Raw genomic sequence first — 27,744 nt, 5'->3', positions numbered from 1 at the left:
TCACCTCACGTTGTAAAAACTCCAGAAACCCTAGATTCACCTCAAAATCCCCAAATTATAATATCCGGTTCGATTTGAGCAAACCGCCCGGTTCATGTTTAAATTACAAAAACTCCCCTAAATAAACCATCTTTTTTATCTTTTTCGTCATTCGACGCTCTCACAAAATCCCTTCGTTCATTCAATCCTAACTCTGATCCCTTCTTTGACAAAGTAAAAATTTATTTTAAAAATTTCTCTCTCTTTCCCCCAATTTACCCGCCAAAAAGTTCCCTGATTTTTTTTAATTTTTTAGTTTTATAATTTCTTAATTCCCACTCGGATCTTTATTTCTTCCTCTCTCTCGCTCTCGCTCTGGTTTCAGTCCCTCTTCTGAGACGACGACGTTTTTTTCTAGATTGGCTTTGTTTTGTAATGGATCCCGAGGTGGGTGTCGACGAAAACGCAGCGTTTGAGCCTTCTCCTGCGGTGGGGGAGAAACGTGGGGTCGAAAACGGGGCAGTTTCTGCGTCCAAGAAGCAGCGGTGCGGTGGGGAACTAAAGAGGGTAGCGGAGATTGTGCTGGTGTTGTCAACGATGGGGAAGATGAGGGGAGGTAAGAATCCTACGTCGGCGGAGATGTCGTTGATGGCGGAGGCGCGTGAGACGTTGGCGGAGATGTGCGGGGAGATGGCACCTAAGGATATTGTTGGGAGGGATGCGATAGGGAACGTGATTGAAGAGTTGGGGCTTAATTCCAAGCTCAAGGAGCAGAGATTAGGGTTTAGGGGTATGGGAATGTCGATTTCTCAGAAGGTTTTGCTCGCCAAAATGAAGGTAAAAATGTCTTAATTGTATTATTATTTTTATTCTTTTAATGAATTTTTCATTAATTTTGTTTTTTATTTGGTCTGGAATTATGGGTACATTTGGATTTGTGTGGTCATTTTCATTTTTTGATTGATTTGATTTTATATTGGTCAAGAAGTATATAGGGCAGACGTTAATTTTGTTTTTCTTTGGTGCAATTTATATGAGAAATTGTCCTGAAATTCAGTTTTCCGTATAATTACGAAAGTTAAAGTTCTCAATCTATTGTATAATTTGATTTTCTTCTCGGTTTTTAAAGTGAATTTTGGTGGATTAAGGGCTGTGTGTGTAGCTGTGAAAAGCTTAATTTGGTTTAAATTGCTTATAAGAAAAAAAAGGTATATAGCGATTTTAGTAACTGCTAGCAGGTTTTTGTCATTTTCAGTCTGATATTTTTTGTGGCATAGTTGTTTATTTATGGGTTCATGGTTTTGAGCACCATAAGATAGACATGGCTTAAGGTGGTCGTTGTTTATGGATTGAGAGATGCATTTGATTCACATGTTGTTGTACTACTTAGACTTGGGTGTGACTGTTAATACTCGATATAGGTATGTGTTTGACGTGAGTATGTTCAATTTTTTTAAAAAATCTTTTCATATATTTGGAGGATCGTATCTGTTCATACCCATGTCTAAATATGTGTCGAACACAAGTACTTAAAAGGAAATTAAATCGGAATAACATAGATATGTTGTCTTAAAGGGTGGCAATGGCAAAGAATAGTATACCAATCATGCTATCTAAAGGACGCATCCTTTAGTTCCTAAATTTTGTAGCATTCTCATGATATTTGTTAATGTAATATTAAATTTTTGGTATCAAATGCTTCCTTCCATGATCTATGTGCTGCCAAGCTTTTCAGCTGTTTATGCAGACATGGCTTGATTTAATTTAAAGCGCACTTTTTCTGGGCATGTTAAACGATTGAAAAGGTCATGCCATAGTATTATACTGGAATCTGAGTGTTTGATTACCTTAATGCTTTTCCAGATGGAAGAACCTAAGAAATTCACTACACCTGGTACATATACATCTCAGCCTTTGCAAACGAATATTGGTGGATCAGCTGAAAACCGTGGAGCATCACATGCAGTTCGCCTTTTGCCATCAGATCGACCGATTCACCCAACTGTATCTTCTGGTGGCATCCCAGTTTCTTTGCCACCTGCTCATGTTGCAGCAGCGGGTTCAACTCCCTTACAGCATCAATTGCCCACCAGCGATGTAAAAATGCCAGCAATGTCCACTGGATTACCAAGTGGCCATCTGGGAAGGGATTCATCTTCATTTGCATATCCCAGGGTTGAGAGACCACAAATTAAGTTGGATGGAGGATCAAACGCGGCTTCTTATGTTTCCCAAATACCAGGTAATTCTCTCTTCAGCCAGTTCTCTTTCCCTTATTAGCAAATAAAATTGACGCGCTATGTACATATCAATTGGAATTTTTGAGCTTTGTATTTAGTACCATCCAGAGATTAGATAATATGGTCTACTTACTTTTTCCATGGGTGGGGTGGGGGAATGGCTTCCTTGATTGCAATGGTGTTCTATGGTGAATTATCGGATGATCAATGCTTCCTTTACCCAAATGTTTTGCTACTATGTTATTACTATTCTCTCCCTTATTCGGTTCTGTTAAACATTGCTGCATCTTTATTGCAAATATTGTCTGTTTCAGTTAATTCTTCGGCAAGCCATCCACCCGCTAATGCTCCCACTTGGTCAATACAAGCTCAATCTGCAGGGTTAGCTAAATCTGGGCAAGAGAACAAGGTTTTGACTCATAATCCAATAAAGGTTGAAGGAAGTTCTGGTTTGACTACAGCCCAGATGAATAATCAAGCAGTGAGAGATCAAACCTTTAGACCATTCATTACTCAAACTGCACCTGGAACTTTTCCTAGTGTGCACCAGCCAGTGCAAGGTGCAAACTTTACACAAGCTCCTCCATTTATTAATAATCACAATGAAATTGCTCAAATTGTTCAAAAGCTGTTACAACCGAAGCTTCCTGCGCATCCAACTTGGACTCCTCCTTCTAGAGAGTATATGAATAAGGCTTTGACTTGCCAAACGTGCAAAGTTACCATTAATGAAGTGGAAACTGTGCTGATTTGTGATGCATGTGAGAAAGGATTTCACTTGAAATGTTTGCAGTCAAACAATCAGAAGGCAATCCCTAGAGGTGAGTGGCACTGTGCTAGATGCTTGTCATTTTGCAACGGCAAGCCTTTGCCTCCTAAATATGGTCGTGTCATGAGAAGTATCAATGTATCCAAAGTGCCTTCTAGCACAGCTGAACCTCAGTCATCTTCAGAGAAGAAAATGGAAAATCTGGGTCCAACTGTCAATCATGAGAAGGTAACTGCAAATGGAAGCTCCGCATCACAGACTCTGGCTATGGCCACTGCAGTTGACAGCAATTCTGTTGAGTCAGCATCTGGTTCTAAGGCTCCAAAAGAGAACTTGACGAAACCTTTGGAGGCTGTATGTGAATTGCCTTCTGTTGGCACCGTAAATGAGAGACCTGAAGAACATTCTCAAATGACTGAATCATCTAATCATGAAGAAAGAAAAGATCCCACATCAACATCAGAACCTGCTGATACATCAGATAACACAATCTGCAAGAGGGCAGATCATTTTCAGCCTTCAGATAACTCTCAAGATATCCAAACAAGGCAGCAAAACTGTGCTGAAGTCCCTTCAAATAATTGCCATGTTGATAGTTCCGGAGTTAAAGATATGGAGAAAGATTGTTCGAAAGGAGATATTGACTGCATTAAACAGATTAATCAAAGTGAACAAGATGCTGTAGCTGCACAAGTTAATCCTTCTGGAAATTCTGGAGCTAATACTGAGATTTCAAGGCATCTGGAGTTTTCTTCTGATGGTTTGCGTGCTGTGGAATGGGCTGGTGACATACTTCAAGTTGTGGATGGGAAAAAACTTTACCAGTCTTGTTGCATTGATGGCATAACTTATAAAGTTCACGATCATGCTCTTGTTCATTCTGGCCAGGATAAACTGATACCATCTAAGCTTCAGGTGAGCATGTTCGAAAAAATTTATATTGAGATTACTGATTCCAGTGTCCTGTAAAAAACAAACTTATAATTTTGGATCTTCGCTGCAGGCAATGTGGGAGGATGCTAAAACAGGGTCAAAGTGGGTGGTTGTCAAAAGGTGCTACTTTCCTAGTAATTTACCGGAGGGTGTTGCACATCCATGTCCTCCTGAAATCAGTGAGGTAATCCTTCATGCATGTTTACTCCGACTGTTCTCTTACTATTGTTGTATCTGTTGTCTATACATGATGACTGTCATAGTAGCAAGTAAAATCTGGTGGTTTGCTAATTGTTGCTTCTGTTATTCTCTGTAGGTTTATGAATCTAATAACGATAGCACTGTAATGGCAAGCTCGATCCAGTGCCCTTGTGAAGTTCTTCCCGCTGATAAATTCAAAGAAGAAAGTGAAAGACGAATTCAGTTAGGAATTGAAGCAAATGAAAGATCAAAGGCAATTTTCTTATGCAGGTATGTCTTTTCGATCGATAAATTTAGCATGTGTTAAGCACACAACAGATCGGATTTCGACTAATGATGGAACTATTCATTCTGCAGATGGCTTTATGATGAATTCAATGGAAGTTTTCAGTCTATATCAAGTTAATACAATTCTGCACCCACTTTACCCACCATGCCATGACTTGTTTGCGTGGCACATTATATCCGCTACTCAGATTGGGTAAATATAGTAACAACATCTTGATTTTGTTTTCGATTTTCTAATATTACCCTGAACCATTTTTTTTCCTGATAAATTTTCCGGAATTGTAACCTTTTGTGTTGAATACAGGTATAAAAAAGGTTTGCAGCTTGGACCTGTTGTACACATCTGAGGATCATTATTACATGCTATTTTGCCTTGCCTTGTACATGTAGGCATAGTCCTAGAACTAGTTTGTGTATCATAGTTTAGTTAGCAATTTAAGTCGATTTCTTAGTGCCTTTTCTAATTTGTTTCAACTATTATAATGAGCCTGTTTCAACTTTTTAGAACATTTTCCCACATTTTCTTTTATATGCAATCATTTTTGGGTGTATGTGACCAAATGCTTAAATTAAAATCTCAAATTGATTAGACTTGTTTATAGATTAAACTATTTATTCGGCTCAGAAATTTGATCCTAGTTTTGTTTTTGGAAATAAAAACTGATATTAGAAAGACAATTTTTTAATACTATTTTTATTAATTGAGCAATAAAATTTTTTAATACTATTTTTGTTAATTGAGCAATAAAATGGACATGTGAATTTGATGCAACCATGGTAATTTGGTAATTTTATTTTACCATGGATTAGATTAAGGGTATAATTGAGTAGAGTTGTTTAAATGGTGGTAATTTTAGCCTTTAACTTAACTGAAGATTCTGTATTCGGTTCGAGCTTAATTTGAACATTAATTTTTAAATTTGAATTTAGTTTGAGATATCATTAAACTATTTAAGTTCGAATTCAATTAAATTTATTTATTAATTTTCATATTCAAATTCGAATTGAATTTGATTAAATTTATCCAAATTTAAGTTTAATCTCATTTATAATTAAATTCTTTTTATGAATATAAATATGTAATTTTATAATATAAAAATATTAAGATAAAAAGCTTAATTAAATTTGCAAGTGGAATCACTTGAATATCATTTGATGGACAATAGTTCAAGCTAAAATTCAAGTAAAATATTTTCATAAATATTTCTAAAGATTAGAGTTCAATCACTGACAATTTCAATTATAGAAAAAAATTGTATAAGTTATTGAAATAATATTTTATATAAAATTTATAAATTCAATGATAGACTTTTTTAATTTATTTTTAATATTCTTTTGAGAATTTAATATTATTTTTATTATAATTATTTTGTCAAATTCAATATTAAACCCTTTTTTCCTAACTAATATTATACAAATTTTAAATTGACAATCGCCTTTGGTTTTAGTATTGAAGGATTACATTTTATCCAAAATTTAACTATTAAAAACCATTAAATTATTACACTTTATTTAAACAAGACTTTAAACTATTTTTTTGGTTAAATAAACCTTTGATTTATGAAATTTACTCATAAAAGTCTTTAATTTTTTAATATCTAATCTTTTATTAATGAAAAAGAAATTATTTACACTTTGAAATCAACATGAAATTTAAAACAGTACTCAAAATTTTCAAATACATAATTAAACGTGTAGCGTAATTAAACACTTTCAAAAGGATTTTAAAAAATATATTTTATTTTACTTGTAAAAACATTATTTTATTTTTATTTCTTAAACTATTTCAATTAAATTCACATCAAAATGCAAATCAATTTAAAAATTTAAAAATAATTTTAGTTTAAGACTTTCATATTAATTTTAACTCAATGGTATGGATTTTTTTCTAACTTAAGCACATCCTTTAATTATTTTGCTCAATTTGAAAAAAAATTATTAATTGGTTAAATAGGTCAATTTTTCAAAAATTTAGAGAAATAAACAGTTTTTGAAGAGAGAATGTGAAAATTCATCCAACTGGATGAGCTTTCTACGGTCATATTAGGAAAAATGCGCCTAGTTGGAAAGAAAACGCGTCTAGCTGGACGCACTTTTCCTGACATGTTAATAAAAAATTTGTCCAGCTAAACAAGTTTTTCTGCCAACTATCTAGAAAGTGCATTCAATTAGACACTACACACTTTTTAAAAAAATATATTTTTCTAAATTTTCAAAAAAATAGATGTATTTGGTCAGTTAACTTTTTTTTTTGACACATGATTAATTTAGCCTTATTATCTATCGTATTTACCGCCCACGTGGCAATTATATACAATTAGTTCTCAAAGGAGCCTACGTGGCAGATTCTGGGAATTCCAAGTCATTGGGTCCAGAAAAGAAGAGTTTTTTCGTGTTCTTCAGTCTTCAGTTTCTGTTTGTTTCCTAAGAATCGGTAGAAGCCGACAATTTGATCCTTCATTCTCCTCTTCAATTTTTCATTTTATGTTTTATTCCTTTTTTTTTTCACATCAATTCGATCGTTCACCGTTTATGAGTTTTGCATTCAAAGGAGGTTTAAAACTTTTCAGATTCGGAACTGTAAGCTCCCCATTTCTCCTTTCTTCCTTATAACTATGGCAGTAGATTTGCATGGATATTTTTCCCATTGTTAACATTTTTGTTTTTATTTTTTCACATTCCCATTTTGTTATGGAGAATGTCAAATTTAAGTATTACAGTTTTGGGTTCCTTTAGATGTACGAAAAAATACAGATAGAACAAAGAATGCAAATTTAAAATTTCTTTTTTAAGAAGGAAATTTTTTTTAGGGTAAAAATTATATGTTCTAAAGAGGAAATCTAACAAATAATCGAAAATTAAAAAATTGCGTGATAGCATTGACTAAAATTTCATCATTTGCTTGAATTTCTTTGTTTGTGATAAGAAGAAACTGTTCTATTGGTGCAGGGAGGGGTACGTCTATGTTGTCTCAAAGTTTATTAGATTAGCGGTACAATAATAAGAGCAATGCAAAAGGATCATGGTTCTAGTGCACCATCTACGCCTACTTCCGCCCGACTTCGGCACCGGCGACGTTCCAATGAGGTCTGTATTATTTACACGTACATAATATAATTCAAGTGTTCTTGGGCAGTTGATTTTTATTTTTATTTTGGTATAATTAAAGTATTTTTCGAGGTGCTTTTGGGTTTGTGGTTGCGCCTCCCAACATCTCGTCTCGAAATTGAGTTCTTTACTGATAGTGCATTGATCATTGCACCCAACACTTATTGTTGATTCTTTAAGACCTTGATCTCGATTTCGATATTTAGAGAGTATGTTACTCACATACCCGTGTCCAAATATATGTAGTTGTTTAATAGGTGAACTTTAGAGAAAATGAAATGTTCGGGTAACAAGATAAGTTACACAGTAGCAATGAAAAGGTTTACTCCTTTTTTGCAACTTGCCTTTTATAGTTCGATTTGGACGTGCTCACTTGATATGCCGTTTGTTCTGTTAAGTGATGAGATCCCTTTTTTCTTTTTTTCCTTTTTATCATCAAATGGTGAAAGTGCGCTTGTGTTCTTTGATGTCAGTTTAATTTTGAGATGAGCAAAACAAATGGGAATCATTTGCTTATCAATGATCACGACAAATATAAATCAATGTGGATTCGTGCGTGTTCATCTCTGTGGATGCTGGGGGGCTTCCTTTTGATTATCTATTTGGGGCACCTTTATATTTTGGCAATGGTGGTTGTTATCCAAATATTCATGGCAAGTGAACTCTTTAATCTACTCAGAAGAGCTCATGAAGATAAACGCTTGCCGGGGTTTAGGATCTTGAATTGGTAAAAGTACTTACAATGCAAATTCGATATTGTGGTATAGCACCTCAGATGGATTGATATTCTGGTGGAACTTTATGTCCTTGTAGGCACTTTTACTTCACAGCTATGCTGTTTGTATATGGTCGCATTCTCAGTCACCAGCTCGTGAACACAGTAACTTCGGATAAAATTTTCTACAAGCTTGTTAGTAAGCTCATCAAGTATCAGATGGTTATTTGTTATTTCTTATACATAGCAGGTTCGTAATTATATTGCTTTTGAAAATAAGCGAGGGATACACACATTCTTTTTACATATAAGCCCATGACCAAATATTTAATCTTAATCGTCCTGCATTCATTGCTTTTTCTCAATTATGATGGGGTCGATTAACTTGTTCGGTTGTCTAGAACATTAAGTTCCATGTTAGTTTATTATTATTTTTGTTCTGGAATTCGAGTTGGCTCACAATAATATTAACTAGTTTTTATCTGCATTCCCTTATTAGTCCAATATTGATTCGTATTCAGGTGTCATGTGGTTCATTCTTACACTAAAGAAGAAGATGTATAAATATCAATTCGGGCAGTTTGCATGGACACACATGATTCTCATCGTTGTCTTCACTCAGTCTGCATTTACCGTAGCCAACATTTTCGAAGGCATCTTCTGGTAACATGCGAGCCTAATTAGTTAGTCTTTAGCAGCTTTGTTACTTTTTATTTATTATGGTCCGATAAATAACATTAAATTGTTTTTATCATTTACTCTTTTCCTGATACTGAAATCGAAACAAGTCTTGGATTTATGCAGGTTCCTTCTCCCGGCATCACTAATTGCTGTCAATGATGTTGCTGCTTATTTCTTTGGTTTCTTTTTTGGTAAAACTCCTTTGATCAAGTTATCTCCTAAGAAAACATGGGAGGGTTTTATCGGTGCATCAGTTGTGACAACAATCTCGGCATTTGTGGTAAGAAAATTTACACTGTGCTTGACTCGGTCTTCAACTTTTTTCCTTTCGGGATAGACTTGAAACTATAGAGATGCCTTATTCATGTTTCTTTTGTGCCATCACTATTAGTTTGATTCTGCGAGGTGATTGTTTCTAATACTTTGATCACCGCGGGTAACCAGTATGCATGATCGTGAACATAATTTCTTTGCATCTTTTTATGCAGCTTGCAAATGTCTTTGGTCATTTTCAGTGGCTGACATGTCCAAGAAAGGTAACTCATTCTGCAATGCATTCACCTTTTAAAAAAAAGTGATGCTATTCTGATAATGCTCATATGACTGAAAAGTCTGAAATGCATGCAGGATTTATCAACTGGTTGGCTTCTATGCGATCCTGGTCCACTTTTTAAGCCAGAGTATTATCCTTTGCCCGGATGGCTTTCTCGATGGGTGGTGAGGGATTGAGAAATGGGAGAATTTTATTCAATTTGAACTCTGCTCTATAAATATCTCTTACTCGGCATTTGCTAGCTTTATTTATATATTAATCTGTCCAGCAAAATATGATCAGTTCTGTATTTTACACTTTTACTAATATGTTGCAGCTGCCATGGAAAGAAGTAGCAATTTTACCAGTTCAGTGGCATGCTCTATGCCTAAGCTTATTTGCGTCGAGTATTGCTCCATTTGGAGGCTTCTTTGCAAGTGGTTTCAAGAGAGCTTTTAAGATTAAGGTACACCTTTTTGTTTGTTATTCCTCTGTTTGAGATCGTAAAAAACCGAACATTCATGAACTTTGTCATATCCATTCTGATCTCCTTGAAAAACCCTTTCTCGGGTGACACAGGATTTTGGCGATAGTATACCCGGACATGGAGGATTTACTGACAGAATGGACTGCCAGGCAAGCAACTAGTTGTATGACATATTTTTCAGTGAACAGCTATAGTGTTTTATCTTTTCATGTAAAGCTCGATTCGAGAACTACTTTTTATCTGTTTATCTGTTTCCAGATGGTAATGGCTGTTTTTGCATACATCTATCATCAGTCATTTGTTGTTCCCCAAGATTATACTGTCGAGATGATTATAAACGAGGTAACCGCATCGATCTTCTCATCATTTCTTTTAAGTTTGGGAAACACAACTGAATACGATTTTATTTGTTTGTTTGTTTTCGTAGATATTACGCAGCCTTACTTTGGAGGAGCAGCAAATTCTATATACCAAGTTAGGTCAAATATTGCAGGAGAGAATGGTTGAACTATAGTGAACAAAGTTCTTACACAAATGCACTTCGATTTCTTGCCTTTTTCATTTTTCGAATTTTTTTGGATTGAAGGAGAATAGTTTACATTTTTTCTCCCTCGGGTGATTGCCAGTCGGACTTGATAACGATCTTTGGAGGTCTCTTGTATGATCCACACGAACGTAGCACGAAGGACTCGGTTTCCGGTGAAGTAGACAGAGGTTTCAGCTGTTAGTGAACCTAGTTTTATGGCACCAAAGATTAGAATGATCTCTATTAATGTTCATAATGCAAATTGAGTGATGAGAAAAGTGGAACATAAAAACAGATATTTGGTTGGAACTTTTGCATTTTGGACTCTCTAACTTGTCTTCAAGATTTGACATAGATTTTTACTCTTAGTACTTTTTTATGTTTGTATTAGGTTTGGATTATACTAGATCTAAACAAGTTCAATTATGGTTTTATATCAAAGTGATTATCTAATTTTTTAAAAATAAATTTTATATATTATATTTTTTAAGTCGTGAAAATATGGTTGAAAATTTTATTAAATTTTAAAGCTTGAAAAATAATTTTTAAGATTACTTTTAAGTGTTTTTAGGTTAGGTAAGCTGCAGTATTTGAAATTTACTGTAGAAAAACACAGAAGTATAAAAGATGCGGTACTAAGAAGTTAGTATGTAAAAAGGCACATATGTGTAACACCTCCTCAAGACGTACCACACCTTTTAATCCAAGTATCGAGTCCTACTCGAGAGGTATCGCACCTTTTTCAAGAGAGACCGAGTACATGTGACGAGGCTTTTGAAGTTCAAATTTTAAAATTTATCCTAAACTGTCATAAATGTTTGTAAACTCATCCTTTGATATAAATATAATATGAATATCTAAATATAGAAATTAAGAGAAAAATTTTCAATTATTTATTTTCTTCATCTTACTGAAATATTTTTTCTCAATTTCAAATCCACAAAAGCGTAACAAAATTTAGTTAAGCCGTAAACAAGGCCTAAAATTTGATTTTTGTGTTCCTAAATCATTTTTTTCCATAAATTATGTTTAATAAATTTACATGAATATTCTTTTTTGTTGACAAAAATAAATGTTCTGAGTTTTTAAATATTCAAATTTGAGATTCATAATGTGTAGTTTTAATACGTGTGTTCTTCGTTTATGATATCTAAATTGTAAATGTTTTTGCAATAATTTAATTTTACTTGAACAATCTGTATGGTATTATTCCAATGATAAAAATTTAATTTGAAACTTAATTTTAATCCTTTATGATTTTAATAATTTCTTTTTGCCAGAAAATCAATTATGTTTAGCAAATTTGTAATTTGAATATTTAAATTTTCTTCTAAATGATAGCAGGAAAATTTATTTGGATTGAAAGTTATTAAGATTTGCGGATGCAGAAAGATTCATAGTAAAATTGAAAGGAAATGCATTTATAGATCATAGAATCAAAGACCCATTTTTTCTTTTGAGGGATTGAATTAGACAAATTGTTTTATACAAGAAAGAAAGATCAGATAATCAGACTGAGATATGAAAATCGAAAACCCTAAATTCATGATCATATTTCTAAAACAACAATGATCTTTATCATTTGATAAATAGCGAAGGGAAATCGTACTATTTCATCTTAAATCATAAGGATTTGATAAATTGATCGTTACCGCTGATCAGAGAGATAAGGTGAGATCATCGACTTCATCCAACGGTGGAAAATTGAGATCGAAAGGCAAGATTTTCCGACGCGAAGACGACACGTTATCGTCATCCCCGTCATCGACAACCGACGACGACGAATCACAGTCACTACGACAATCCTCCGGCGCCATCCGCGGCATCTTGGGATGGTATTTCCTCGTCGAAACCGCCTCGAAATCTGATGGTTTTCGCGGTGGTTGGGTAGGTCTCGGACCACTAAACGACTCCACCGTGCTACTCATGCTACTCCTCGCCGGTCTCTGCGGGTTCACTTCCGGATCTTCATAATCGCCGCCCGTCTGATGAAACCGGTGGCCGTCGGCGATAAATCCTTCGTTGTTCCGACGATGATGACGATCTATTCCGAAAGCAGGGAAATCGGAGGAATTAAAAGGGAAATTCGTTTTCGCTTTGTTTCCACGGAAGGTAATCGCCGCCGCATCATAGGCTCGAGCAGCTTCTTCGGCCGAATCGAAGGTCCCTAGCCAAACCCTAGTTTTTTTCAAGGGATCTCTAATCTCCGCTGCAAATCTTCCCCATGGTCTTTTCCTAACACCTCTGTACCTTAGTTCTTTGACCGATCCGTTGGCTTCTACCGCCGGTTTCATCGCTGCATCGGCAGCCGCGGTGGCTCCTCTTCCTTTCCTCATCGGAAATAATCGGAAGTTAAGTCTTCAACCAATTCTCTCAAAAAGGTAATGAAAAATCAGATCTTTTAAATTTCAAAGATTGAAAGAAAAGCAAAATTGTTATATCAATACAAAAGGGTTTGATGAAGAAGATTAGAGATTTTTAAAAAATTATATAGATCAAAAAAGTAAACTCATCAGATCGATAGGCCCATATTTAATATATTTAAGAAACTGAAAAAAAAAAGGATTAAAATGAAAAAAAATAAAAATAAAAAATGGAAGAGGGGAAGGAAGAAGGGATGGCATAATCTTCTCTTTTACACAAATTATATTAATTTCAGTATGGTTTTTTTTTAAATTCTTGATTTAAAAAAAAAAGAATTTTACTTTGTTTATTTATTTATTAGATTAGGATTGTGTTTTATTTCAGCATTCTAAATAGGTATAGTTCATATTTTGATTATTTTAATTTTCTTGATTAATTTGGTCACTTAAAAAAAGTTGATCAAATCAGTCATTCTAAAGGTAATTTATCTATATATGCCCAAAAAAATAATTAAATCAAGTAACCATGTCATTTTGCTGAAAATTTGCCAATCTATTATTTTTTGGAGAGAGAAAAGAAAACGTGTGACGCGTTTTCTTTGATAGATCAGTTAAACTGCGTTCTGCCCAACGGTAACATTTGCCAATGGGCAGAAATCCCAACGACTATGGAACTCAAATGATCAATTCAATTTTTTTCAATTCAACTCTCAACTTATAATTTTCACAATTTGATTCTCAATTTCTTGTTTTCGATTTGTTATTATCAATTTTCAATTCTCGGGTTTTTATTTTAAATTCCAAATTCTAAAATATTTTTTTTAAAATAAAAATGGTCTAAATCCTTTTGTTTTATTTTAAACAAAACAATTTTTAAAAAAGAAAACGCGTCTTACAGGGCGTGTGTTCATTGGTCTGCCAGAGAAAACGCGTCACGTAGGACGTGCTTTTAGGAAAGAGAAGAAAATGCGTCCTACATGGCACACTTCTCTATCAGATCAGAGAAAATGCGCCCTGTATGACACATTTTATTTTTTCTTTACAAAAACAACATAGATCGATAATTTTTAAAAAGATTTAGTTTCTCAAATAATTTTTTCCAGCATATTTACATAAATTTCCCCACTCTAAAATTAGAATAAACTATCCGATTAGTCACCTTAAATAGGAGTCATTCTTATTTCGGTCACCCAAAAAATCATGTGAAAATGCACGATTAGTCTTCTATTATCATTTTAGCGGTGGAGTGACTAATTTGATTAATTTCTTTTTAAGGTTGATCAAATTAACAAAAAAAAATTGGGTGATCAAAATAAGAACAACGCCTATTTTGAGGGACTACGGGATAGTTTACCCTTATGTACTTAAAAAATTGCTTAATGATAAATGCAACCTTTAATATTTACATGTTTTGCCAATTTGACCATTATTCTTTTTTGAGCTAAATTTGACTATCAATATTTTAAAAATAGTTGAATTGTTTTTTTATTGATAATACTGACTAAAATATTAAAATTTTAAACATAGTAGTTTGCGCGACAATCCATATGTACTTTATTTTTTTTATTTTTATAAACTTTTATAGTTATTTTTAATTTTTGAATATTTTATATTTTTAAAATTACTTGCCGATGTGGCATATAATACAAATAATATCATGACAATATGAGGTACATGTGGACTGTTATACAGATTACAACACCAATATTGTTAAAAAAATTAATGTTTGGACTGTTATACAGATTACAACACCAATATTGTTAAAAAAATTAATGTTTTAGTTAGCATTTACATTAAAAAAATATTTGACTCTTTTTGACGCAATGCTTAGAACTATCCATAGCCCCCCAACTCATAAATGGGAGGATAATGCTCTTCAGTGCATTCGAACTCACGTCCTCTTGCATTGATAACAATACTTATATCAATCAAGTGAAGACTGAATCGGCTAACAACTGGATTTTTTTAACATTAAAAATAATCTTCACATTAAATTACTTAAATAAATAATATTAATAAATTCGAATCCTCTCAAAACAATTTTCAATTTTCATTATATTTACAATTTTGTTTAGATTAAAATTTAAGTATAGTTTTGAATTTACATTTCCTTATCAAAATATATATACAAATTTTTATTTTACAAGGAATTAACCAAAAAGTAAAAAGTAACCGAGAAGAAAAAATGGTAAAAGTATCATGGAGTCAAGTTGTTTTTTTGTTCTTTTTCTAAAAAAATAAATAGATTAGTCTCTATCTATTAGATCAAAGAGCAAATGAGCCATTTCTGTTAAAAACTGAGCCATTTGTACTGTTAAAAAATGATATGAATGATGGAATAACCAAATAGTAACTCATGATGTGTCACGTGTACCTCATGCTGATGTATATGAATGAATTTTTAACAGAAAAATCGGTTTGCTCTTTGATCAAACGTACAAGGATTAATTTGTTCAGTTTTTTAAGTAAATGGGCCAAAATGCAACCAACTCCTAATACAAGAGCCTTCATGCTAATTTTACTGACAAAAAAAAATATAGTTAACACAAGTCTCAATGGGTCAAAAAAGGTAAAAGTGTTATCGAGACTCCTAGACTAAAAGTCAGATTACATTTTACTCATTTTACTCAAAAAATGGATAAATTAATCCATGTATATTAGATTAAAAATCAAATTGGTCTTTTCTATTAAAAATTTCATCGACTTCTACTGTTAAAAACTAGCTTGACTGACAAAATAACCAAATAGTTACACGTGGCATGCCACTTTTAAGTGTTTTAAATATATATTCTCCTCAAATAAATATAATATGTGTCTCATTACTACACTAACACTTACTAATAAACCTTATATTTCAATCCATAAACCTCCGGAATGATTTGTCCCTCAATTACAAATACAACTATGGTTCATTGGGTTAAAAGGGAAAAAAAACTGTTTTCATGGTTCAAGAACCATCATTGCTCAACTTTCAGAAATTTTCGAACTACAAATATACCATCCAAAGGTACCACAACATCAAAGTCGCAATCTAAAGCTGCCTAAATTGCCAATTTGCTTCTATAGTAAAATCCAATATATACCAACATGAGTACAGGAGGATATTAACTTTCCAATGGTGTATAACAATAACGGATATGTATTCATATTCGACACTCACCCAAATTCGATAACATTATTCATATACCCTATAAATATGATCCAAGAGAGTCGTATAATAGAAAATTGTTACAGGGAACGAAGCAAAAGGTAAGCAGCAGAGTTACGGGCATCTTTTGGGTTTGATTTTTCATCACCCTCGTGGCCGCAAACACCATCGTCTGTTTCAACTTTAACTGAATATACATATTTCATTCCGTATTCGCAAAGTTCAGCTTTCACTTCGCTGTAAGTAAAAAACACCAAAGCAAAGGACACAAATGATTGGATATTTTCCAGGGAAAAAAATAAAATAAAATATGCCAAAAGTTCTTGTGCCCTTTGTAAATTCGGAATTTAACTCCTATATCCATGTCTAACTGTTAACACGGTTAAAAATATTTTGTTAAATTTAAATTCATCACAACACCATTTTTTAAATTACATTACTATCAAGTGAGTCACTAATAAATTTAACTGTATCAACAATTAAACTTGTATTTTAAAATTTAAAAAATAGGACTAAATTCTTGAAAATATAAATACTAAAAATCCTTATATATATATATGCAAACCTGTAAACTGGATTTCCCCATTTTCTCTTGCCACATAATCCATACAGCTTATTTTGTGCTCCAATAATCTCAGAAGATTTAAAATCCTTTGGCACCTTAATTTCATCTATCACTAATACATCTTTAAATATCTGCCAATATCATCATATAAAGTGTATATTAGATGATGAACCAATCTCCATGCATGTGGTGTTGCATACTTGCAGTCCCCACTCAGAAAGGGATAATATATTTTTTGGTCCTTGAGCTTCAGGGTAAAAAAGTCTATTAACCCAATAAAGAATAAACGAAAGAACCGTACCGTCCACAGCTTGGTGAGATCAAAATTGAGATCCAAATAAACAGCACCGGCTAGAGCTTCGACAATATCAGCCAAAATACCTGGAACTGCCAAGTTTTTATGATCATCTCCTTGTTTAACTGCCCCTACATACTTCCTAACCTTCAGCCAATAAGATATATATATCATGGGCTTAATGTATTACATTTTGATTAATTGAAATTATATAGCTCTACTGAGAGTGAATTACCCAAAATGCTGAAAATTTTGAAAAATTACTAGATTAGGTCATATTTTTCAAAATTTATCGGATTAGATCGATTTTAGAGAGAGAAGAAAAATGCGTCTCAGCATATTTGACAAGAAAATGTCTCCAGTTGAACGCACTTTACTGTCCAATCTGCTGAAGATAATTTTAAAATTTATATTTTCCACCAAATATAAATATCATAAAAAATTTCTAAAGAATATATAAAAATGTTAAAAATTTAAAAAATTCCTAAAATAATAATTTCTTAAACCCTAAATTTCAAAAATTATTACAAACCCTAAACAAAAATCTTTAAAAACCTCTAAACTCTAACTTTAAAAAGCTAAAAAAACCCTAAATAAATCATGGATAGAGAAGGAAAATGCATCCAATTAGCCGCATGGAGCGAAAACGCATGTCAAGCTAAAAGTCTTTTCTTACCAAATCCGTTGAAGTTTTTTTTCTCTATTTAAAATCAACTTAATCCAATAAATTTTGAAAAAACCAAACTAATTGGATAATTTTTCAAAATTTTCAAAATTTTTGAATAATTCGTATCGAATATTAAGGAGTTTACTACTCATTAAAGCAAATTATCGAGTACAAATTTTATTAAATTATTAAATTATGTTTTAAAACAATAATAAAAGGTATTAATACAAAAAAAGGTGAATAAACATATAAATAAAACTGAAAATTGGAGGAGAATTAACAGTTTCTGCTTACAATGAGGTCAAGAGGAGCAGTGTCTTTCCTCCTGACGAAGCGGTTAAGCCCATGCCTAGCTGCCACGTGCGCCAGTCTCTTGTTGCTTACACTTTTTTTCCGGAGCCGCGTAAGCTGGTCAGAGTTCAGTCGCGGCTCCAAACGGAAGAAATGGGTAGCAACAGCCAAGCCGAGCACCGCGTCCCCAATGAACTCCAGTATTTCGTACGACATGTCTTCGCGGCACGAAGAGTGCGTCAAGGCTTCTTCCAGGAGTCTTTTGTCTTTAAACTTGTATTTAAGGATCTTCTCCACGGCGGCGATTATCGACCGGTCCATGTTAGCGGCGGCGGAAGAAGAAGAAAACTTGTATTTCTTGACATGATTACGGTAAATTGAGCGACAGCAACGGCAAAATATTTGTAAAAGCAAAGCTAGGAGCACCGTCGCAACCGCCGCTCCGAAATTAGACGCCGGTTTGCCGTCGGCGGAGGCGCCGTCGTCGAGTTGGGTGAAGTGGTGTTCCATGGTGAAGTACAGTGATCGAATAATGAGACTTCGCTTACAATCCAAGCAATCCCAATAATTTAGCAGAAAGTAGGTTTTGGTAGAAAATAAAAGCTATTCCAAAGACAGACACACCATACTTTTTTGACATTGAAATTAGCTGCTTTTTTTTTCTTTTTTCTTTTAAGTACAGTTGGGGTTTTATCACTTTATTTTAAAAATATTTTAAATTAAAGTGTGAATTAATTTTTTTAAAAATTTTATTTATTTTTATGGTTTAAAGCTGGCATAATTAATAGAATAACTAGATAAATAATATATGGCGTGCTATGTGTACTTTATAATAGTGTACATGAACTAATTTTTTACCGTAAAAATTGATAATTTTTTTAATAGAAAGAACAATTTGTATAAGAATTAATTTGTCATTTTTTCAATAGAGGAGTTAAAATGCAATTCAACTCTTCTTCATGGTACTTTTACCATTCGAAATTACTATTTATGTTCAGGGTTCATAGTTATTTATTTCAACAATATTATCTCCTAAGTTCGAATCTATATTCTCCTCAAATGAATGTAATGTGTCTTATTACTACACCAACACTTGTTAATAAACCTTATATATCAATTAATTTGATGAAACCAAAATACAAATTTTGATTAATTTCATTTGGTTTTTATATGAATAATGCATCTTATCCTATATTGATTGTAATAGCCAATTTTGGCCTGGCCAACAAAAAAATAAAAACCCAAATAAAACAATTAAAAAGTCCAAATTTTTAATTCATTTACAATATATATGTGGCCCAACATTTTAAAACCCATTTCAGACCCAAAATACAAACCAAGCCAGCCCAAATCCTAGCCCAGTAGCTATCACAATTTTCAGCAAGCAAACACTAGTCCCCCATTCAGCCGCCGCTCCTCACCATTGGCCACCTCCCTTACCACCACCGTCGCATGCCTCCCCGCACAAGTCTGGTCGCTCACGTCACCTGCAAAACGAGACCAACATGCAAACAAAAGAAAATAACGAACAAAAGGACAAAAAAACGGAAGCAAACAACAAAGAAAAGATAACGGAGAAACAGACAAAGAATAGAAACAAAACGAGTGTGTATTCGGCTATAAAGTCGACTCTCGATCCCTTTGTATTTTTTTACGAACACTAGCAATCAAAAAGCAAAAAAACACATAAAAAAAGGTTGATTTCCGATTTTATTCTCTTTGTTTTCATTTCGTTTTTAATTTCTTTTTAATTTCCTTTTTTATTTTTACTTACAAATCTATTAAACAAAAGGGGCATAAATAATATAAAAAATAGAGGGGAGGAGAGTCTCACCATTATCTGCCGAGATTTCATCGCCGGAGGGCTCTCCTCCGTCGTCGGGATCGGACCGAATAGGGAGGGGAGAGATCCTCTTTCGCATCTCATGGGTTGAGAAGGCTTGGCCTTCGGGGACGCCTTAAGCAGGGGCTAGAAAGCCCGACTAGCACCGCCCAACCACCGCCTGTGGTGGCGCCGTGACGACGGCGGCAATGATGGTTTTCTTAAGCCCTAGCCGCAAGGGAGAAAAAGGGAGGGAGAGAGAGCCAAGAAGCTCTCTGTTTTTTTTTTTTTAAAAATGGGAGCTGAAAATGAAATAAAAAAAAATCTTTGGTTTAAATAATAACGGTGAAACGGCACCGTTTCATGAGGCCCAACATGAGCCTAAAACGGCATCGTTTTGTGGGCGGTTCGACCCGACCCGATTGGGGAGGGTTCGCGTGTTCCTAAGGCCCAAATGGGTTATTTGCGCTTCGGATCCTTCCATTTTGTCACGTTTTTTCAATTTGCCCCTTTTGCTCTTCCTTCTGGGTTTTTAAATTTGCCCCCATATTTTTGCGTTAGTCGCATTTTAGTCCTGCGTGACATGGTACACATAAGGGCTGGGATATTCTCCCAATAAGTCCCTCTTTCTCTGCACGCGTTTCATTTGGGCCATTTTTTTTAAAATTTCGTCTCTTTAATTTAATTTTATTTTTAATTTAATCCTTAACCTTCTAATATCAAACTATTTTGTATATTTTGCTTTTTTTTAAGAAAAACATATATTCTTTTTTAAACAATTTTATATTTTATTTATTTTAGATTTTTTATATATATTAGTTCTCTTAAAATTACTTTATGTATCATTTATTTAAAATTGATTTATAGTATTCTTTTCAAATTATTTTATTGTATATTATTTTAGGTTATGAATATATATTTTCTTAATTAGTTACTCTAAACGGTTTTATTATATATTGTTTTAAATTATATGTTATTTTAAATTACCTTGCATATTATTTATTGTATGTTTATATATATATTATTTATTCTGAACTTCTACATATCATATATTTTAAATTTTTATATATTATGAAGTTAAAACTATTTTATATGTTATTTATTTAAAGTTTTTATATATTTATTATTTCAAACTGTTTTATTATTATTTACTTTAAGTTTATATATATCATTTATTTGAGACCTTTTTATTATTTATTCGTTGTGGAATTATTCTCATACATTATTTATTTCAAACCACTATTTACTTGAAATTGCTTGATATTATTATTATTTTATTTCATTTTCTTTGATTATTAATATTAGAATTTAAGTGATATATGTTATGTGATTATTGCCATTGTGTATGTTATAATTCGTTTATTCGTATATTGTCATTTGCTTGTATAATATTGTAATTGTGTTGTATTATTCCATACTCTATGTTGTATTTTTGTTTTATCTAGTTTGAACCATATCATACATTAATCCAACATACTTACTCAACTTGGATCGCTTGATTTTTATCCCAAACAAAATAACGGACATCGTTTAAATATCGTATTTGCTACTATTCAAAAACGAAAATTTCAAAATAAGGCAATGTTTCGCATTTTGGAACATCGAGGAATTGTGCCCTAACTTACGGGGTTTTGGTTCTCTCGTTGATTCTAAATAGCCAAATACCCTTTGAGTTTTAAAAATACACGGAATTCCAATTAAAATTAAAGATAAACTTGCACGCGGGAATCCATGGTATTGTGTCCTAACTTACGGGACGAGAAAATCTTCAGCAATCGTTTTGACCTAATTCAAGCATTTTTTAAAATCGATGTTAATAAAAAAGATTGTATTTTAAATCTATTCCCGATTTTCAACTTTCAACATTAGGACACTAACTAATCAATTCGGTACCAATTTTGGGCGTGACGAGGGTTTTAATCATTTCTCGCACGTAACCGACTCCCGAACCTGTTCTCTCAAGTTTCGTAGACCAAAAATGTCGTTTTAGTAAACTAAAATGTTTTATTAAAACAAAGGTGATCCGATGACACCTAATAAAGATCGGTGGCGACTCCTTTTTTTTGTTTTCGTTTTCAAAACCAAAGTCGACCCGTTTTTTAAAAAAATGGTTTCGACATTGATAAAAGGAAATTATTGGTTGGAATTAAAGAGCACTTTTTTTAGTCGAAAAAAATTAATTCCCTAAATCATAATACAAATAATTTTATGTTATTATTACGTATGAAATATTGAAATTACATTTTAACTCGAAATAATACAAGAGGCCAAGAACAATTAAAAATAAACACTATGGACCTCTAATACATCATTGCTTATAAAACAGTACATTAATTAGTCTATAAATTCAAAGCACAACAGTGACCCAACATTACAAACCTTCAAATTTTATTAACTCAGTAATATCCTCACTGATTAATCACTAATTCCGAGCAGCAACCTTAGCTCAGGCCTAGCTCTCAAGACAGGTATAAGCATCATAGCAAATTCTATAAGCTTTTCAACTTCAGGAAAAATAGTCTTCACGACTGCATGAGAAAAGAAGCTATCAGCCCAACGAAGCAACGACGGGGTGTTGGTTTCATTGAGCAGCTTGACCCCATTAAGCTTCTCTGTGATCCCAATCCAGACCAAGAAGGGACCCAATGCAATGTCCATGTACCCAAGATTTTCCCCACCGAACAAAGCTTTACCTTTGCTCAACTTTGTCGAGGCTGCTTCTTCCAAATGCACCAGCCCCGGTTCCAGTTCGGCTATTGCTGCGTTTTTTGTATCTTTTGACTTAGCTGCCAATGCTATTATCAAGGCGGGGACGAGCTGTAACAAATTTATAAAAAATTAATATAAATATTAAATATGATTGTGATTAAAACAATAAAATTGATATAGTAAAAGGTATGATGTTTTGGGTTTCAACCTTATAAATTTTATCATATGTATTTATATATATATATTTAGATTTATCAATCTATAAAATGATATAAATACTATCAAATAATATTTGTTACTTTGTATAAGAAATGGGCTTTTGGTAATTTTACAATTGAGTTAAACTTGGTTAATATGTGACATCAACTCAATCAAACACATTAGATTAAAAAGCCATAGATAAGTCACTAACGGTAAAAGTATCATAGTGGCTCATGTACTAAGAGTCAGATTACATTTTACTCTCTCTACTAAAAAAATGGGCGAATTAATCCATGTATATTAAATCAGAGAATAAACTAATCTTTCTATGAAAATTTTTATGCATTTATGCTGTTAAAAATCGGTCTGTATATGTCAGCATGAGGAACACTTGGCATGTCACATGTTATATACCACATGTCATTATATCTAGTTATTTCAATTTGCTCATTAATCTAATATACAAGGATTAATTTACTTATTTTTTTGTGCAAAATACAATTCAAGTGATAGTACATAGATCTTCATGGTACTTTTATTGTCATTAATAGAAAAAGTTGACCATAAATTTTCATAGGTATTAAAATAATTTGTCATAACATAAAAAATAATTAGTACAAATTTAAACTTGAAATTAAAATATGAGTAAATTTATAATAAAAGTAAAAAAAAAACTTCCAACCCTTTTTTGAAAAAAAGTTATGAGCAAATAAAATTAATTTATAAAAAAAATTCCCACCAAACTTAGCATAAATTCATTGAAGACACACCATCTAAGATCATCAATGTAACATAAACAAACCTTATCATCAAAATAAGCAACCCAAAATCGAGAATCAGCTCGTTGAGCGGCATCAGAAGGAAGAATGGAAGGGGCATTAGGCCAAACTTCATCGATGTATTGAACAATGATTTGAGACTCAAGGATGGTGTTACCATCATGAAACAGGACTGGGATTTTCTTATAAATAGGGTTGGATTTAAGAACCAGCTCACTTTTGGGTCCCAATAAATCTACCTCAATGAACTCGTAGTTTATAGATTTGAGGTGAAGAGCGATTCTCACCCTCAACATAAAGGGGCTTGGCCATGCACCTAAAAGCTTCACCTCACTCTTTTCCATTAATGTTCTTTCCTCTCTCTAAAACAAAAAAACTACGTAGAAACCAGTAATAAAACTGCCTCACAAGCAACGTGAACGTAATGTATATATAGATGAGGGTCTCTGACTTTTGATGAAGATTGCTAGAAGCATATAAAATTTCAAATGAGGGGAAAAGTATTTCATATACATATTTCAAACTAGGGAAAAATATTAATTTTGTCATTTTGGAGAAATATTTGTTAATTTTATGAGTATTATTTGATTAAACGATATCTTGATAGTTTCTTGTTAAAAGATTGGTAGAAGCATACAAAATTTCAAATGAGGGGAAAAATATTGCATAGATATTTCAGTTTAGGGGAAAATATTAATTTTTTCATTGTTGGAAAAAGATTTGTTAGTTTTATGAGATATATCTAATATTAATTTAAAAGTTTAATTGATATAATATTCTTAAAAGACGTAATATGTTTACTCGACTCATTATAAATTAAAAGAACTTGAATTGTGTGAATAAGGCATTGGTTCAGTTAGCGAAGGTAGACTCACTCTGAATCACTCGATTTTATTAAATTTCATTTATCAAAGTTGTCAATTCTCAAATTTAAGAAATTATCTGACTTGTAACAACTTTTTGGATAGGATCCAAGCATTTCTTGGTTAAGAAATCTTCATGGCGTTCGAAAATCTATATCTTAGCTTAAAAACGCACTCTAAATCACTCGATTTTAAGTTCGAGAGCTCAAGTTATGACAATTTTAATAAAGACTGCAGGAACAAAATTTCTAAATAGGATTATGAAAGGAATTACGAGTTTAATTCAAGTTTAAATTATATTAGGTTCTGATTCTAGGCTTAATTTTTATCATCATATGTGAGTTTTAGTATAGTTTGTTTGCTTTAGTTTAAATTGTACAAATTCTTATTCCGTTATGTTGTAATGATTTAAATTTAAATTTAATTTGTGATTCCTCGAAAAATACATATTTGTGGTTGTTATAGTTTTACATGTAATACTTTGAAAAAAAATTGAATTTTTGCATTCAATCTAATCAATAGCATATTCACAAATTAAATGAGATAGATTCACATGCGACTTGAAAACACTGCATTTTACTTTTCTAAAAATAAAAAAAAGTCACATCATTTAATTAAATTTATATCATGAAATTAATATTTTTTTCCTATTTGTTACAAAAATGATAATTTTTCAATTTAGTTGACATAGTTGTTATTACAATATTTAAAAAATACGGGTTTAAGTGAGTTTAAAAACATATTATCCTTTGTTTTAAGGGTTCGGATGGGTTATCAATAGTTATAGGAATTCTGTAAAAAATTAAAAATTTTATCACATTCGTATGCATGTGTAAACTACATATTTAAAACACAAATGTTTGTTAAAAAGTAACATACAATAAATAATGAAATGTATGGTGTGAAACTAATTATACAATTAATGTAGGTAATAAATTGCATATATTAAAATAAAAATGTATAAAATACATTAAAATAAAGCTTTAGTTTAGTGATAAATTTAATATTTTACAAATCTAATTAGTGCATATTTTAATCGGTTTTTGTTAATATGAAAAGGCTAAAATACTTTTGAATAATATTTTTTAAATTACTGGACATTCCGTAATTTTCTGATTGAATTGGTGACCCGGTTGAAGGTGACACGAACTCAGTTAGTAGCTTAATAAATAATATAGTATGATCCTAAAATCTATAATTTTTAGACACCAATAAAATAGTGTGACAACCTTAATTTTTAAATACATCCAAAGCTTATTATACACTTATTTACATCTAATAACTTCTCCAATTTAATTAAATTAAGTATAATTAAAATTTTGAAAAAAAAAACATAAACAAACAATTTTCTTTATTTTGTAATTTTTCTTTTCTTTTTTCCTTTTTGAATTCTAATTGTCTTTTATTTATTTTATGAGAGAATATTTTATACAAACTATCAGTGCATAAGTCTCATACACATTCGGTAAATAACAACATGACATCTTATCATTAAAAAATAAAATATCAAAAAATACAAAAAATAATAAAAAATTCATGAAATCCATTAAAAATTATAAAAATAAAAATTTATTTATTTATTTAAAATGAAAAAAATTATATTCATTAAAAATCATTAAGGAAAAAAAATTTTTTTGAAATATTTTTTAAAATGGTATAATATCACTTTTTAACTGTTTAAATAATAAAATCAATAAAAATCTAAAAGAAATTGTAGAAAGACGAATTTTCTAATAAAACTTACAAAAGAGAAGTGCCAAAAAAACTCTTTTTATATAATGAACTGTTAATTAATATAGTTTTTTAAATTTTTCTAATAAATATAAATCTTTTTGTTATAATTTTTAATGTATTTTTTGAATTTTTATATTTTTGTATTTTTGCAAAAAAAAAGAGAGAGAGAGAGGAAATTTTATTGTTTTTTGAATTGTTAACTAATAAATTCGTTTTATTAAAAAAATATAATATGTATTTTTTAATTTTTATAATATTTTAAGATCCTTTTTTCCAAAATTTGGAAATTTTTATTGAATTTCTTTAGAGTTTTATTGGATTTTTCTTAGTCTCAGCAATTTATGATATTTATTACAATGACTAAATTAATTTCTTTAACACCCTAATTTACGGAAATTGGAAATCAACCAGTTTGATTCAACATTCATATCTACATCTTGGAAAATTGTTCATGTTTTACTTTTCCATTTCAGCTTTCTTGAATGACCAACCGAAAACGAAAATAAGATTTTCTGTATGTGGTCGTGGAACATTTATAGCCCTTAATTAGTAATTTAAAGAAAAAAAAAACAGAAAATATGTGGGTAAGTGAGTTTTAGACTTTTTCTTAAGGCACAAATAAAAGATTAAGTAGTCAAACAAAGGTTTATGAGAGTTTAATGAGTTAAAACCTTCAAAATTGAAAATGATATATGTGAAATGACGTATTTGACCATGCTTGCTAAAAAATTATTCCATTTATCACATGCTCTCAAATCTAATAGAGGTGTCAAGATATCAGTAGCATTTGTTCTCTCATTTTCGCATTCACCTCTAAAGTTCAAAGTAAATCTAAAGAAAAAAAAAACTCCATCGTGAATCTAGAAAAATTAACATTTTCGCGAGAAATTTTCAATCGAGCCCATTCATCTTTGAATATTTATGTACTCTTAATTCATTTTTAATTTATTTGTGTAAAATGCTACTTGACAAATTTATTCAGAGTGTGATATAATTATCACTAATTTACATTCTAATAACATGACATAATTATGACTAAGAATATAAATTTCAATTATATTGATACATTTTAATATTTATCAATTTCCACAATATTAATATTTGCAAATAAGAAACTTAAGAAATTTGTTTATTTAAAATTTCAAAAATATTCACTAATTAATTTTCATAATAGATGTTTTAATTCATTGGTAATAGTATTTTATTCCAATAATTTCACCCAAATAAGACTAAAGTATTATAAACAAATAAATACTTAACAAAAAAATGTATCATGCTCTTATTTGTCATTTTACATATATTAGCTTTCAGCTATCAAGTAAATTTTACTAAACACTTTTAAATAAGGCCTTGTTTGGCAATTAGTTGATTGTCGATTGCAGTATTTGGTTTGACCTATACCTGTTCATGGGCTCGACTACTCGCCCAGGCCTGAAGGCCCACCTGTAATTTGAGAGGGTTTGGGCAGAAATATTAAGCTTGTTTAAAATATGGTCAAGCTCAGGCTTGAATATTCAAGGCCTAACTCCGACACGACCCATTTTTAAATTTATAATATTTTATATTATGTAATTTAGAACATATTAAAAAAACCATATATTAAATATATAATACTACTCTAATGTAAACATTAAAATAATGTTAAGATGATTATATAAAATTTTTTAATAAATAAAAAATGTATAAAATTATTAAATATTAAAAAAATATTTTTTAAAAAATAAATTTAAAAATAATATGGACAAGCCTAAAATAGGCTTGGGTTAGTCTTTTACAAATATGGGGCAAGTTTGGACAAAATTTTATACTAATATTTTTAGGCAAACATAAATTATGTTAATAATACCC

General features: G+C 31.5%; 5 protein-coding genes and 1 long non-coding RNA gene across 10 annotated transcripts; 2 read left to right on the top strand and 4 right to left on the bottom strand.

Moving 5' to 3' along the window:
* The first annotated feature begins 133 nt into the window (after positions 1 to 133).
* Positions 134 to 4,959, top strand: LOC107926332 (uncharacterized). Of its 2 annotated transcripts, XR_001692190.2 has the most exons (7): positions 134 to 816; positions 1,843 to 2,221; positions 2,534 to 3,903; positions 3,992 to 4,105; positions 4,238 to 4,392; positions 4,480 to 4,603; positions 4,715 to 4,959. XR_001692190.2 is itself a non-coding variant. In XM_016857166.2 (6 exons), the coding sequence occupies exons 1-6, from the start codon at positions 415 to 417 to the stop codon at positions 4,526 to 4,528; spliced, it is 2,469 nt and encodes an 822-aa protein (XP_016712655.2). In that variant the 5' UTR covers positions 134 to 414; the 3' UTR covers positions 4,529 to 4,606. The 2 variants fall into 2 exon arrangements, 1 of the variants encoding a protein (XP_016712655.2); XM_016857166.2 differs by lacking the exon at positions 4,715 to 4,959 and having other exon boundaries at positions 4,480 to 4,606.
* Positions 4,960 to 6,807: 1,848 nt separating this feature from the next.
* On the top strand, positions 6,808 to 10,768 carry LOC107926308 (phosphatidate cytidylyltransferase 1). Of its 3 annotated transcripts, none has more exons than XM_016857141.2 (13): positions 6,808 to 6,990; positions 7,360 to 7,497; positions 7,992 to 8,245; positions 8,332 to 8,483; positions 8,755 to 8,896; positions 9,038 to 9,194; positions 9,403 to 9,450; positions 9,542 to 9,631; positions 9,784 to 9,912; positions 10,026 to 10,082; positions 10,192 to 10,275; positions 10,361 to 10,435; positions 10,520 to 10,768. In XM_016857141.2, the coding sequence occupies exons 2-13, from the start codon at positions 7,420 to 7,422 to the stop codon at positions 10,550 to 10,552; spliced, it is 1,299 nt and encodes a 432-aa protein (XP_016712630.1). In that variant the 5' UTR covers positions 6,808 to 6,990; positions 7,360 to 7,419; the 3' UTR covers positions 10,553 to 10,768. The 3 variants fall into 3 exon arrangements, 2 of the variants coding, with proteins under 2 accessions (XP_016712630.1, XP_016712629.1); XM_016857140.2 differs by having other exon boundaries at positions 6,822 to 6,990; positions 10,560 to 10,768; XR_005900031.1 differs by lacking the exon at positions 10,520 to 10,768 and having other exon boundaries at positions 6,822 to 6,990; positions 10,026 to 10,096; positions 10,361 to 10,396.
* LOC107926309 (ethylene-responsive transcription factor 3-like) lies at positions 10,395 to 13,070 on the bottom strand. 2 transcript variants are annotated; one of them, XM_016857143.2, is made up of 2 exons: positions 12,112 to 13,070; positions 10,395 to 10,666 (listed from the first exon to the last, which is right to left on the bottom strand). In XM_016857143.2, exon 1 carries the CDS (start codon positions 12,793 to 12,795, stop codon positions 12,118 to 12,120), a length of 678 nt encoding a protein of 225 aa, XP_016712632.1. In that variant the 5' UTR covers positions 12,796 to 13,070; the 3' UTR covers positions 10,395 to 10,666; positions 12,112 to 12,117. The 2 variants fall into 2 exon arrangements, with proteins under 2 accessions (XP_016712632.1, NP_001314191.1); NM_001327262.1 differs by lacking the exon at positions 10,395 to 10,666 and having other exon boundaries at positions 11,891 to 12,904.
* Positions 13,071 to 15,875: 2,805 nt separating this feature from the next.
* Positions 15,876 to 18,450, bottom strand: LOC107926336 (ribonuclease 3-like protein 2). Its single transcript, XM_016857170.2, has 4 exons — positions 17,792 to 18,450; positions 16,837 to 16,977; positions 16,536 to 16,666; positions 15,876 to 16,207 (listed from the first exon to the last, which is right to left on the bottom strand). The coding sequence occupies exons 1-4, from the start codon at positions 18,296 to 18,298 to the stop codon at positions 16,051 to 16,053; spliced, it is 936 nt and encodes a 311-aa protein (XP_016712659.1). The 5' UTR covers positions 18,299 to 18,450; the 3' UTR covers positions 15,876 to 16,050.
* A 592-nt stretch (positions 18,451 to 19,042) lies between these two features.
* Positions 19,043 to 19,920, bottom strand: LOC107926196 (uncharacterized). Its single transcript, XR_001692166.2, has 2 exons — positions 19,623 to 19,920; positions 19,043 to 19,275 (listed from the first exon to the last, which is right to left on the bottom strand). It is a non-coding gene; the product is annotated as an uncharacterized lncRNA (long non-coding RNA).
* Positions 19,921 to 21,802: 1,882 nt separating this feature from the next.
* On the bottom strand, positions 21,803 to 23,705 carry LOC107926204 (glutathione S-transferase U16). Its single transcript, XM_016856993.2, has 2 exons — positions 23,323 to 23,705; positions 21,803 to 22,427 (listed from the first exon to the last, which is right to left on the bottom strand). Exons 1-2 carry the CDS (start codon positions 23,641 to 23,643, stop codon positions 22,026 to 22,028), a joined length of 723 nt encoding a protein of 240 aa, XP_016712482.1. The 5' UTR covers positions 23,644 to 23,705; the 3' UTR covers positions 21,803 to 22,025.
* Positions 23,706 to 27,744: the final 4,039 nt, after the last annotated feature.

The sequence above is a fragment of the Gossypium hirsutum genome, chromosome A08 (assembly GCF_007990345.1).
Source record: "Gossypium hirsutum isolate 1008001.06 chromosome A08, Gossypium_hirsutum_v2.1, whole genome shotgun sequence".
Taxonomy (NCBI): Eukaryota; Viridiplantae; Streptophyta; class Magnoliopsida; order Malvales; family Malvaceae; genus Gossypium; species Gossypium hirsutum.
This window is presented reverse-complemented; position numbering and strand designations above follow the sequence as displayed.